Source organism: Hypanus sabinus, chromosome 8 (genome assembly GCF_030144855.1).
Source record: "Hypanus sabinus isolate sHypSab1 chromosome 8, sHypSab1.hap1, whole genome shotgun sequence".
NCBI lineage: Eukaryota > Metazoa > Chordata > Chondrichthyes > Myliobatiformes > Dasyatidae > Hypanus > Hypanus sabinus.
Window position 1 is genome coordinate 161,456,438 of NC_082713.1, and position 12,615 is coordinate 161,469,052.

The 12,615-nt window shown below is 39.5% G+C and overlaps 1 protein-coding gene across 3 annotated transcripts in view; it reads left to right on the forward strand.

The window, feature by feature from the left end:
* Positions 1 to 12,615, forward strand: part of mettl25 (methyltransferase like 25) — an 83,720-nt gene that overhangs the window by 49,974 nt on the left and 21,131 nt on the right. For 2 of the 3 annotated variants that reach the window (XR_009513739.1, XM_059978406.1), the window contains exons 6-9: positions 5,816 to 5,910; positions 6,032 to 6,061; positions 8,258 to 8,358; positions 11,969 to 12,062. Coding sequence is in view for 2 of the 3 variants with exons in the window: in XM_059978406.1 (XP_059834389.1) it covers positions 5,816 to 5,910; positions 6,032 to 6,061; positions 8,258 to 8,358; positions 11,969 to 12,062 (320 nt within the window). In the remaining variant the exon portion in view is untranslated. The remainder of the gene's footprint in view (positions 1 to 5,815; positions 5,911 to 6,031; positions 6,062 to 8,257; positions 8,359 to 11,968; positions 12,063 to 12,615) is intronic. The other variant, XM_059978407.1, reaches the window with a different exon arrangement.

Below are 12,615 nucleotides of genomic sequence, written 5' to 3' on the forward strand. Positions count from 1 at the left end.
GGAATTGACAGTACCATGGGAAGATGGTATTGAAGAAACTTATGAGAGCAAAAAGACCAAGTACTCTGAACTGGCAACTGAAGCTGCTCAAAATGGCTGGAAGTCCAAGATTTTCCCTGTAGAAGTGGGATGCAGGGGATTCGTTGCTACATCTACAACCAGTCTATTGAAGAAGATGGGGGTGAGGGGTGTCTCCCTCCAACAAGCAATCAAGTTCTTGTCAAATGCAGCAGAGGAAAACAGCAATTGGATTTGGATTAAAAGGAAAGACAACTGGGCTGCAAGATGAAGACAGGAGGGTATGGAACTGAGGGGGGTGTATCTGGGATGCCAGGTAGCACTGTTGAGCCCTCTGGAGACATCGTGGGCTTATCAACGAAACGTCAAAGGAGGGTGCCCACCTGATGACCCCGATGATGTAGCTACCCTCCTCGTCACCACTCCAAGCAACTGCCAACATCGAGAGTTCCGACTTTACCATTGGGATTGAAACATCAAGTCCTAGTATCTCTACTAATATTTAAAATTTCTGTTCTTGCACTACTTATTTTAACTTAACTATTTAATATACATATATGTATATAATTACTGTAATTCAGTTTTTTTCTTATATTTATCATGTATTTCATTGTACTACTGCCGCAAAGTTAACAAATTTCACAACATGTGCTGTTGATATTAAACCTGATCTGATTCTATTTTTACTATTTTATATCACGGAGCATGCTTAATCGTTTTGGTAAGGGAAATGTGATTGTCTAATGCAAGATTTTACTAAATCTATTGTCATGGTGATGATAAATTGCATCAGTTACCTGTTTGTACAAACAATAATAAGAAACCTAGCTGGTGCATTGATAACATCTCTGAGAAACTTCTCCAAACTATTTTTATACATGGATTATTCTGAATTTCACTGATGTTTCCTGTCGACAACTGGCCACTAGATGACACGAACAGCAGAGAGATAAGTGAGCAGTTGGAATTTGTATGGGTGCTCTAAGTTTAAAATTGTGATCTTTATTTGAAACTGCTAATTGATAGAGAAGCAGTCTGAAGAGATTTTCCACATTGCTTCCCTTTATTCAGCGAGCTTGGAGGGGTTGTGATTGCAGGTTGACAATTTATCATCATCGTTATGTGCCATGTCATATGACGTGGATGATCATGGTCCTTCCATGGGCATGATTGTTCTTGGCAAATTTTCTACAGGAATGGTTTGCCATTATCTTCTGTACAGTGCCTTTTCAAGACAGTTGACCCCAGCCATTATCAACACCCTTCAGAGATTGTCTGCCTGGTGTCAGTAGTCGCATAACCAGGACTTGTGACATGCATCACTTGCTCCCATGGCTCATATGACCCTGATTGGTGGGGGGGGGGGGAATAAGCAGGTGTTACACCTTGCCCAAGGGTAACCTGCAGGTTAGCAGAGGGAACGAATGTCTTACACCTCCTTTGCTAGAGATTTATTTCCACCTAGCCACCCAAAGTTGACAATGATTTGCTGTTATAAAGGAGCTAGTATCAATATCTTTTATCTTTCCCTTGTCTAGCTTTCATCATAAATGTTGTCAGGCCAAAATTCACCAATGCAATACTATTGTGGCATTATTTCATGACAAGACCTGTATATTTTTGGGAGTATTTAGATTAATCCCTAATATTCATAATCATCTTTGTTGCAATTATTATTACAACCACATCATTTTGATTATTCTTATAGGATTTACAAATATGTAAAAGATCACGTGCTGACAGAAGTTAAATATTGTTCCATAACTATGGATCCATTGATCATTTTCTGCACAGTACTATATCATAGAGTCACCATTTTCACATTATCCCTATTACCTCCAAAGAATTCTTTGTTATAATTAAAGCACAGAGAAAACAACATGATTCTAGTCTTGTGGATTCAGCTGCATAAATACTTTCCTATCCTCTCATATTACTTCCCATAGTTTGAATTTGGCTTTTGTTTGAACCTAATCCCAGCTAGCAACTGGATTTAATGATATACTTGCATAAGTCTTGGACTACTACCTCACTTGCAGCTGTGTATGATCCTTGGTCAGTTCTGGTTTGTATTCAGCTTTGTTTGATTTCTCTGGCAACTGCTTGGCCAATTCCTTCTCCCTGTAGGTGTCTTTCTGCAAGTTTTTTGGCCTCTATCATTTTTCTTTTCCTGTGAGAAGCCTTCAGAATATGCAGTAATTTGTCTTTGGTATCTGTTCTTTGAACGTTTTAATATATGTAAATGGTTGTTGTCTGCACAATGAGCATTATCATTTCAATGTGTTGAAGTGTGCAACTCTATTGAAATATATTTGTTACAAGGAAAAGTAAGACTTGTTAATCTTCATACATTCAAGGGAACTTGTGTTTCACAGCAAAGTCATATAATGCAGTTTAGAATATAAAGTACAAACTAAAATTTATTATCAGAGTACATACATGTCACTACAAACAACCTTGAGATTCTTTCTTTGTGGGCATATTCAGCAAATCTAGAGAATAGCAATTATAAACAGGATCAATGAAAGATCAAGTAGAGTGCAGAAGACAACTAACTGTGCAAATACAAATATAAATAAATTGCAATAAATTACAAGTGCATGAATTAACAAGATAAAGAGTCCTTAAAGTGCGATCTTTGGTTGTGGAACATCTCAACAGATGAGTGTAGTTATCCTCTTTTGTTCAATAGCCTGATGGTTGAGGAGTAGTAATTGTTTCTGAACCTGTTGGTGTGAGTCCTGAGGCACGTGGACCTTCTACCAGACAGCAACATTGAGAAAAGAGCATGGCTTGGGTGGTGATGATGTATGCTGTTTTCCTACATGTAGATGTGCTCAATGGTTGGGAGGGCTTTACCCAGGATGTACTGTGCTGAATCCATCACCTTTTGTAGGATTTTACACTCAAAGGCAGTGGTGTCCCCATACCAGGCTGTGATGCAGCCAGTCAATACACTTTCCATCCCACATCTATAGAAGTTTGTCAAGGTTTTTGATGTCATGCGTAATCTCCGCAGACTCCTAAGGAAGTAAAGGCATTGTCATGTTTTCTTTGCAAATACATTGATGTGATCGGTCGAGGACAGGTCCTCTGAGATAGTAACACCTAGGATATATGCATAATAGAGTATACAGTTATAAGTGACTTCACATTTTTCTTTTGGTGTAGAACTGCTGTTTTGTGGGAGCGATGGATTAAATACATAATCCCACTGGTCAAATGTATTTATTTCCACTTTTCTTCCAAAATTATGTTGTAAAATGAGTTGTTAGAATTTAAACCCAAGACAATGGGTTTATCTTTGATCACTAAAGCTCTGCAGATCTAGGGATGTGACTATCCATTGTAATCCCCTGTTGCAGAGGAACGGGGGTGAGGGGGGTGGAGGACATTGTGTCAACGGCCAATGGAAGCAAGTATCATGAAAATAATTAACAAGCAATGATCAATGCCATAGCACTTGTTTTACACTGGTAACCAATATCAGTTTAACCCTGAGTGATTGATCTATGTAGGCAATGCCGTTGTACAGATCCTGAGTTCACATAGATGTATGTAGTTTCCAACTGATTGCATATTGATAAAAGATTTATCTTTCTTAGACCAGGAACAGCAGGGGAATTGCAAAGTTATTGTAAAATAAGATAATAGAGGGAAAGCTTAGGGATAAACTTTAGGTTTTCTTAACCTTTATGTTTACTTCCCCACATGTTTCATTCTTTTCTTTCCTAAGTCAAGTCCAGAGCTGGAATATGTGAGTTTTAAAAAATAAGTGAGATAGCAAGCTCCAGATTAAAAAAAGCACCAGTACATATTTCTTGATAATCCCTGAACAATTAATGTCAGTTTCCCTTTGAATGAAGGATTTTGTAGCTAATTTTGCCTTTCGTGCAGCACAGAAACAGAGCCTTTTGGCACACCTCATCTCTGCTGGCTGTGATGTGTATCTACACTAATCCCATTTGCCCACGTTAGGCCTTTAAACCTCTGTGCTTTTTCTATCAAAGTACCAAATACTTTTAAATATTGTAGTTTTATCTGCCTCCACTAAATCCTCTGGGAACTTGTTCCAGATATTCTTCACCCACTGTGTGAGAAACTTACCTCTCAGATCTTTAAATGTCTCCCTCCTCATCTTAAATATGTGCTCGTTAGTTCTAGTAGTTCTAGACCTCCCTGCCCTCAAAAAGATCCTAACTATCTATCTTTATCTACATCCTCTGTAATTTTACAAACATCTATTCAGTCATCCCTTATTCTCAATTTAATTACCTTGCCAGAGTACCTTCCACAATTTAGTAGATGGTACCAAAGTTTAAAGTACATTTATTATCAAAATATATAGACATTATACAACCTTGAGATTCGTCTCCTTACAGGCAGCCATAAAACATAGAAACCTAAAAGAACCCATTAAAAAAAGACTGTTAAACACCGGATGTGCAGAAAAAAACAGATCCTGCAAGCAATAAAAGCAAGCAAATGGTGTCCAGAACCGAAGACCATGAAAGAAAGTCCATCCACTGGCTTGAAACCACAGACCCTCAGTTCAGCACGGAGCTGAGTAAACATCATGGAGCACCAAGCTGAACCAGCCTGTCCCTCATCCACTGAAGGAAGCCACAATTAAGACTATTTTAGGAAAAATAAACCTGGTCCTCCACTGTGTTCTGAGGCTTGAATTAACACTTGATCATGGGAAACAAAAGTGCTTAATGCTGAGGTTATGAGAAAGGCTTATGGAGCTTTCTCTTCCTCAGCTGTGGTATCTTTCATTCTGTGGAGTACAAAGGTAAAAATGTATAAATGCATCTGATCATATACATCTGATATGAATGACATTGCAACAATCTTAGTTGGGAAAAAGTAGCGTGAAATATTCTAAGAACTTTTCTTTATTTGAAGTACAGCTGCATGTTTAAGTGCTTATTTTCTTGATTTACTATATATTCCGATGTATTAGCAATTACTGTAAATATAAAGATTAACTTTATTTGTTACATTGAAACATCCATTCAAATGCAGTGAAGTCATCCAAAGTGGTATTATAACAACATATCTCTAAAATTTGGTGTGACCATCTCAGTCCATGGTCAGAAACTTGAGACAGTGCAGCAGTTCAAATACCTGGGGACAATTATCAGTGATGAAGGATCAAGACCAGAAGTCCTGGCAAGAACCACACAGACAATGACTGCACTATCCAAACTCAAGACAACATGGAGGGACAGCAACATCACCATGAAGTACAAGATCAGACTCCTGCGTGCATTGGTATTCTCCATCTTCCTGTACACATGCGAGACATGGAGCCTCACAGCAGAACTACAGAGGAAGATACAGGCATTGGAAGTGAGATGCTATCGCAGCATCTTGGGCCTCTCATACTTGGACCACATCACAAACAAGCAGGTATGCAGGACCATCCAGCACTACATGAAGACCTTCTCACAACGGTGAAGAAAAGGAAGCTGAGATGGTACGGCCACGTAACAAGATCCAGTGGCCTTGCAAAGACCATTCTACAAGGAACCGTGGAGGGGAAAAGAAGGTGAGGCAGACAGAGGAAAAGATGGACGGACAACATTAAAGAATGGACAGGGAAAACATTTGCTGTGACCCAGGCTCTGGCACACAACCGCGACAGATGGAACAGACTGGTACAAAGCTTGTCATGACGGCACCCTGACCACTCCACCAGGAGTTAAGGGCGCAAGGCAAGACAATCTCTAAAATATGAATGCAAAGGTATGTGCTTCTGAAAGAATAGTCACATTTTTTCTTCCTTCTGCAGAAGGCTGTCAAGGACCTTGGGGATTTCCGATGAGCCAGTACTTGAGAAGCAATGGTTGGCACTGTGGACGGAATGCTAGAATGTCTGCATGTTTGGTATGTTTGCACATCAACCTTTCAATCTGCTGTGCATGATGCATTTTAATTTCTGTAAATTATTGGATTATACTGTAAATATACTCCATTCCTGAAAAGATGTGTTCATTTTGCTTTGCAGCCATTTGAAAGAGTGACAATTGGCCACGGGGTAAGTGCATACATTAATATTCTAATTTCATAACTGTTTAAAATTTGACAATCATTTGATGGAAAATTGATTCCCTTAGCAAATGAATACTGATTATATTATAGAAATTCTTCATTCTGATAGTAAATTGACTGCTTTGAGATTGTCCTCTACCAAAACCTTAATACTCCAGGATCAATCTGTAGAATAATAACAACTCCATTAAAAGTAAGGTAAAGGCTAACTTGATTTGTCGCATGTATATTGGGTGGCAGGGTGGAGATATGTCTCTACCAAATGAGGGGTAAGGCGCTCCTCTCCACTAGCCTGTAGGTCACTGTTGGGTAAGGTATAGTACCTGCTTAACCCTTCCCAATCGGGGTCATGTGAAGCCATGGGAGTAGATGATGGATGGTTGTATGACAAGTGCATATCACAAGTCCTGGTTATGCAACCACTGACGCTGAGCAGACAATTTCCAAAGAATATTGACAATGGCTGGGGCCACCTGTCTTGTAAAGACACTGACCAGAAGAAGGCAATGGCAAACCACTTCTGCAGAAAAATTTGCCAAGAACATTCATGATCATGAGACCCTGATCACTTACATCACACGACACAGCACATAATGTTGGTGATAATGAACCATTGAAACATGCAGGAAATGTTTTGCTTGCATTGAGGATGTCCTGCAGCAGTAACAAAGCTCTCCATTTCTATCCTCACCTTGACCTTGAATATGGACTTCAGAGTTTCTGTCCTTTCTGCTGACTTACACGTTCTTCAAATTCATTCCGGTTGAGGTCAAAGTCTGATCTCAACTCCAGAGAATTTGGAGAAAGTAAGTCTGCAGAAAGTATCCCATTTCTGTTAAGCTGCTGATTAATCATATCCCCTTACTGTGCCATACAGACTGCAGTTGTGAATGGTTCTTCCTTTCAGATGATATCCCGGTTTCTGTCTGAACTCCTTTAGAATATTATTGTAGTAAATACATCTCAGAAAAACATTAATTTAAAAATCCTTGGGATGTCCCAGGTCAGGAAGAGCATGGGACAAGAATTTCTTTCAGTCAAATATCAATTATTTGATTATTTGCAAAGTTTGCAAAATTGTTTCCAGGATCTCTGTGCTTATGATGCTCCACCATAAAGAAGAAACTGGTGTTTAGCACTGTAAGCAATGCATGTATAGTCACCACTTCTGGGAACATCTGTCACTAATTTGTGACTTGCAGATATTGCTAGAAGAAGCAACACATCTACTGTGAGGTGTGCTTCAGTACTTAGTTACTAGGAATTTGGAACCCTTGTAGGTGGCTGCTCTTTAAGTTACGAAATTGTCTTACAATGTAGCTCAGAAAGAATTCACTGAAACCCCAAAATGCCATCTCAATAGCAATTAATTGAAGTCCACAGATCAGAAAATGAATCTCAGGGTTGTATATGGTGGCGTATATGTACTTTAGTGGCGAGCATTCTAATTGGCTGCATCACCTATGGGGGAGGGAGTGTGGGCTACTGCATAGGATCGAAATAAGCTGCGGAGAGTTGTAAACTTAACCAACTCCATGGGCACTAGCTTCTGTAGTATCCAGAATATCTTCAAGAAGCAATGCCTCAAAGAGACGGCATCCATCATTAAGGACCCCCACCACCCAGGAAAACCCTCTTCTCATTGCTTTCATCCTCGATCCTCAGTCCTGTTTCCCCCACTGTTTGGTGGGGAAACGGGTGATTTGATGGGCAGGGTCAGAGGAGAATTGATGCGTATTTTGCACAAACCCACAAATTTGGTGAGAATTCACTGTGGATATAATTTCTGTAGGTGTGGTGTGTAGCACACCAATTTCAGATTCATTGTTTTACTTGCTCCATCACGGCACGTCAGAATTTCAGGGGAAAAAATAAGCGGTCTGTCTTTCATGGAAAATATCAGCAAAAAATAAACCCGAGGAGGAATAAAAACTCAAAAAAGAGGTTGGGTTTTTGGCACAATGTAAAATTAGATCTAAAAATAAACTTCGCATTGTTGGCACTGATTATGCATTTTTGTAGTATCTATACCAGCTGTTGAAATTACTGCTGATTGTTATTGTTAAAACCTTTACACTCTTAATGCCGTGATTATGTGCATATGCTAAATTACATTTGTCCATTTGTTCAGAATTGTCAATGAGGTGCCTTTGTGTCTTGCTATTTATCTTTTTGTTCATAGCAGCTTCCATTGGAATCCTTATTTTATCGTGCAGTTTTGCAAGTTATTATCAAAGAACACTTTGGAAATGGAAAGACACCCAATGCATTTCAACAAACCAAGTATGTTTTGTATATTTGAATTTCAAGGACTGTTGTTGTCTCTAGAAGGTGTTATGACCGCGAGTGAAGGAAAGACATGGAATCCAAGGACTGCATGGTAGACCATAGGATGGAGATAGGTGTGGTGCAACCAGGGTGGGCTTGGGGACACAGTGAAAACCAAAGCGATAAGGTGCTAAAGCTCCACTTCTTGTCTGGTTCTGTGTCTCTGATTCAGATTGTTAGACATCTGGCAGCAAAGTAGTTACCTGACTACGTCCCGTCATAAATTGGGGGACCGCTTTGTGGAGCACCTCCGCTCCATCTGCCAAAAGTGGAACTTCCTGGTGGCCTGACATTTTAATTCTGATTCCCATTCCATTCCAATATGTCAGTCCATGGCTTTCTCTTGTGCTGAGATGAGACCACGCTCAGGGTGCAGAAACGATACCTTATATTCCATCAGGGTAAGATCCTACCTGATGGCATGAATTTTGACTTTTCCTTTCAGCAATTTTTTTCTCTCTTCCTCTCCTCTCATTTTCATTTCAGCACTCTGGCCTCTTATCTCTTCTCACCTCCCTATCACCTCCCTCTGGGTCTCCTCCTCTTTTCCTTTTCCCTATGGTTCACCTTCCTCAGGTTCCTTTCTCTCTGGTCCTTTATCTTTCCTAACCACCTGGCTTCACCTATCACCTTCTAGCTAGCTTCCTTCCTCTCATCCCCCTTCCGTTCCAGTCCTGAAGAGGGATCCCGGACTGTTTATTCACTCCCACAGATGCTGCCTGACCTGCCGAGTTCCTCCAGTACTTTCTGTGTATTGCTTTGGATTTCCAGCGTCTGCGGAGTTTCTCGTGTTTGTGATGTATCTACGTCACTGGGATCTTCTGCACTTGGCAATAGTCTCAGTGGAGGAATCATTTGATTTTATGACCACACTAAAATGCCAATTTCACAGTCACTGAGTTATTCCAGAATTATAAAGAAATCGGAGAAGCAGTCAAATTAGCATATTGACACTATTCTATCATTCAATCATTATTTTAAATTCATTTAAATATATATATATATTCTTCAGTAATTTCCTACTCTAACAGAAATTCTCAATCTGACTTTTGAGTTCTCGGTTTTTATTTTAATTAAGTATTTGGTTACACAGCCTAATTGTTATATATTGACATCAACCTTAAATTATGTTGCTCTGGTTTTAAGCTAATTCTCTCTTAAATGGACCTGCCATTAGAAAGTTAATTTTACTCTATCTGCCTATCAGCTCTTTTAATCACCCTAAGCACTTGGGTTAGATCACCTTTTAAATTCCCCTGCACTGATGCTGAAAATGTTTATTAAAACATCCTGCCATTATGGTTCAGAGACATTGATCTCATTCCATGCTTAGAGAAGCTCCAGTGTTACACTGGTGTATCGTTTCCAGTTTCCAGCTGCCCTCATGGCCTCTGTTGGAGAGGTTGCTGTACGTTCAACTAGAGCCAAATTTAAAAGCAGTCTCTTTTCAATGAAGTCCACTGGGAGGCAGATTGAGACTGACTGAAATCCACTATAATACTTTGAAAGAGAACAAACCTTCACTGAATCTGTTTGGGCTGAGTTTCAATTTGATTCCTAGAGGAGGGCATGCATACTATTTTAATTCTGTCAACCTATTGTGATTTTAACAATTGATACCACTTTCTTTCTGTAGTATGTAGCTTCTAATAAAACAGGGTGGAAAAATAAAACCACAGAGTTGAGAATAGGAATTACTAAACACATTAATCTTAATCATAATACTGCCGTAAAGCTGGTTCTGTGGGTTGGAAGCATTTCAGCTGGACGATTATGGCTCTGTTTTGTGCATGCCTGTGTGTATGTGTGAGTGTATTGAAGGTTATGTAAAATGTAATGTTGTTTTAAGCATTGCTGAGTTTTTATTTATATCTTGCAAAGATAAAGACATTTCAAAAATGTTTTGCATGCGAACAATCTTAATGGATGACCAGTTATGGTCATTGTATGCCTCAATTCCAGATCTTCCACTGTTTTTGAAGAAGCAGTGCTGACTGAGCACCAGGCTCCCATGGTCTTAGTATTTACAAGGGAATTCCATACAGTAGTCCATTGTCTGTGTTATCCCATTGCACTGTGTTAGACACCTAGAGGGATACAGCATGGAAGCAAGCCCTTCAGCCCATCAACTCCCTGTTTTCTATAAATGGATCACATTCTCTATTCTTCCCACATTCCCATAAACTTCCCATAGATTCTAACACTCACCTACAGTAACTTAGGGGCAATTTACGGGGGCCAATGTTGTAGTGTGAACAAAGTCACTGGAGAGGCACTGAAGCTAGTGGATATTGAAGTGTTTTATTCAACAAAAATGAGCACCAGCCATCATATTGAGACACTCTTTTAGGAAGAGGCTTCCTGACCCGATATTACATGATATTTTTATATGCTACAGATCAAAGTTAACAGCAGACCAATTCTATCCACAATGCTTCCTTTGAATTACTTATAGCTTTCACGCACCTCCTTCTTTGCACCCAAACTCTAGACATGCAAAATGAATGTTGATCAGTATTGTTTGGTTTGCAATTAACTCCAGTCCACAGCCCCGGGTAAACTATTGTTCAGGACTGCATTTTAAATTCAACCTACAATCCACATTCACATCTGAAGATTGGTTGCTGATGAAGTTAATATTTGCTATACAGTCGGCCCTCCTTATCCGCGGGTTCTGCATGCACTGATTCAGCCAACCGCCGATCGGGAAAACCCAGAAGTTCTCCCTCCAGCACTCATTGTTTGAGCATTGTTCACCTCACGTTTCGTTTGTTCGCTACTTGTGTAGTGAGCGAGAGGAAGGAGTTTAAGGCTAGTAAGGGATGGCTGGCTAGCTATGTAAAGTGCTAAAGCCTCAAGAACTTAAAGATCATGGGGGAATCGGCATCGGCTGATGCCAAGGCGGCATCAGTGTTCCCAGAAGCGCTACGATGGTTGTGTCTGTACTGAACACATACAGACTTTTTTTTCTTGTCATTATTCCGGTATAATGCTAATTACATAGCATTTACATTGTATTAGGTATTGTAAGTAATCTAGAGATGATTTAAAGTATACGGGAAGATGAGTATAGGTTATATGCAAATACTACGCAATTTTATATAAGGAACTTGAGCATCTGCATATTTTAGTATCCATGGGGGGTCCCGGAACCAATGCCCTGCGGATAAGGAGGGCCGATTGTGTACAGTACCCTCCAGTGTTCACCCTATCACCAGTTAACCTGCAAACCTGCATCACTTTGAAATGTAGTGGGAAACAGGAGCAGCTGGGAAAATCACAAGGTCACAGAGAGAAAATACAAACTCCACACAGACAGCACTGAAGGTCAAGATTATACCCAGGTGTCTAGCATTTTGTGATTCTCCTTCTCAGTAGTTTTACTGCGTTTGTGGCCCTCTTGGGATCCTCAGTGTGCCATTCTCCATTCTCACCTACATTTAGAAAGGCTTGGCCATTCAAATAAATTGATTGCTGAAGTTATCAAAATCAATGAATGCCGTAAAAATTTCTTCACAACTTTTGATAAATTGGTAACAATGAAATGATATTTGACAATTTACAGGGACAAACATGTTGGCAAGATGTATTTTAAATCTTCATCTTTTGTGGACTACACAAGAAAAGCAACAGAAAAGCTGGGAATGGATAGTTCAAAGGTTAGTGTTATGTAATTATTCAAGTTATGAGAGCTACCACTTGTGTTCAGAACGGTATGCAGTACCATTTTAATGGCATACACCACGCTGCTATTTTGCTTTATATGTTGCTGAAGTGTTTAGAAGGTTTGCTTCCGCTGCACAAATAATTAAGGTTTTGATCATAACTTCTTTCATACAGTTTTATATGTGACAGTAACTTGTATAAAGTTATTTGAGTACTATTTGAATTCAAAGATTGCACAGAGGGATTTAGCACGCAAGACAAAAACAGGAAAAGATGACATCTTTTAAGTCAGGCAGCATCTTTAGAAGCAGAAAAAAGGAGATCATTTTCAGGGGAAGATATTCAGTGGAAGATCATCGGCTTGAAAAATTAACAGTTTTTCTTAATACTAGTCTTCTGTGTCCTTACAAAGTGTTCTTTACTAAGCTGCGGTTTTTGGCATCTGTGCTATTTGGTCAGATTGGTTTGGAATTTGGATCTTTGCTGCCATTTCACTATGCTTAAGAAAGTAGGGTATTTCCTATGGTCAAGAGAGAAAGCATGTTC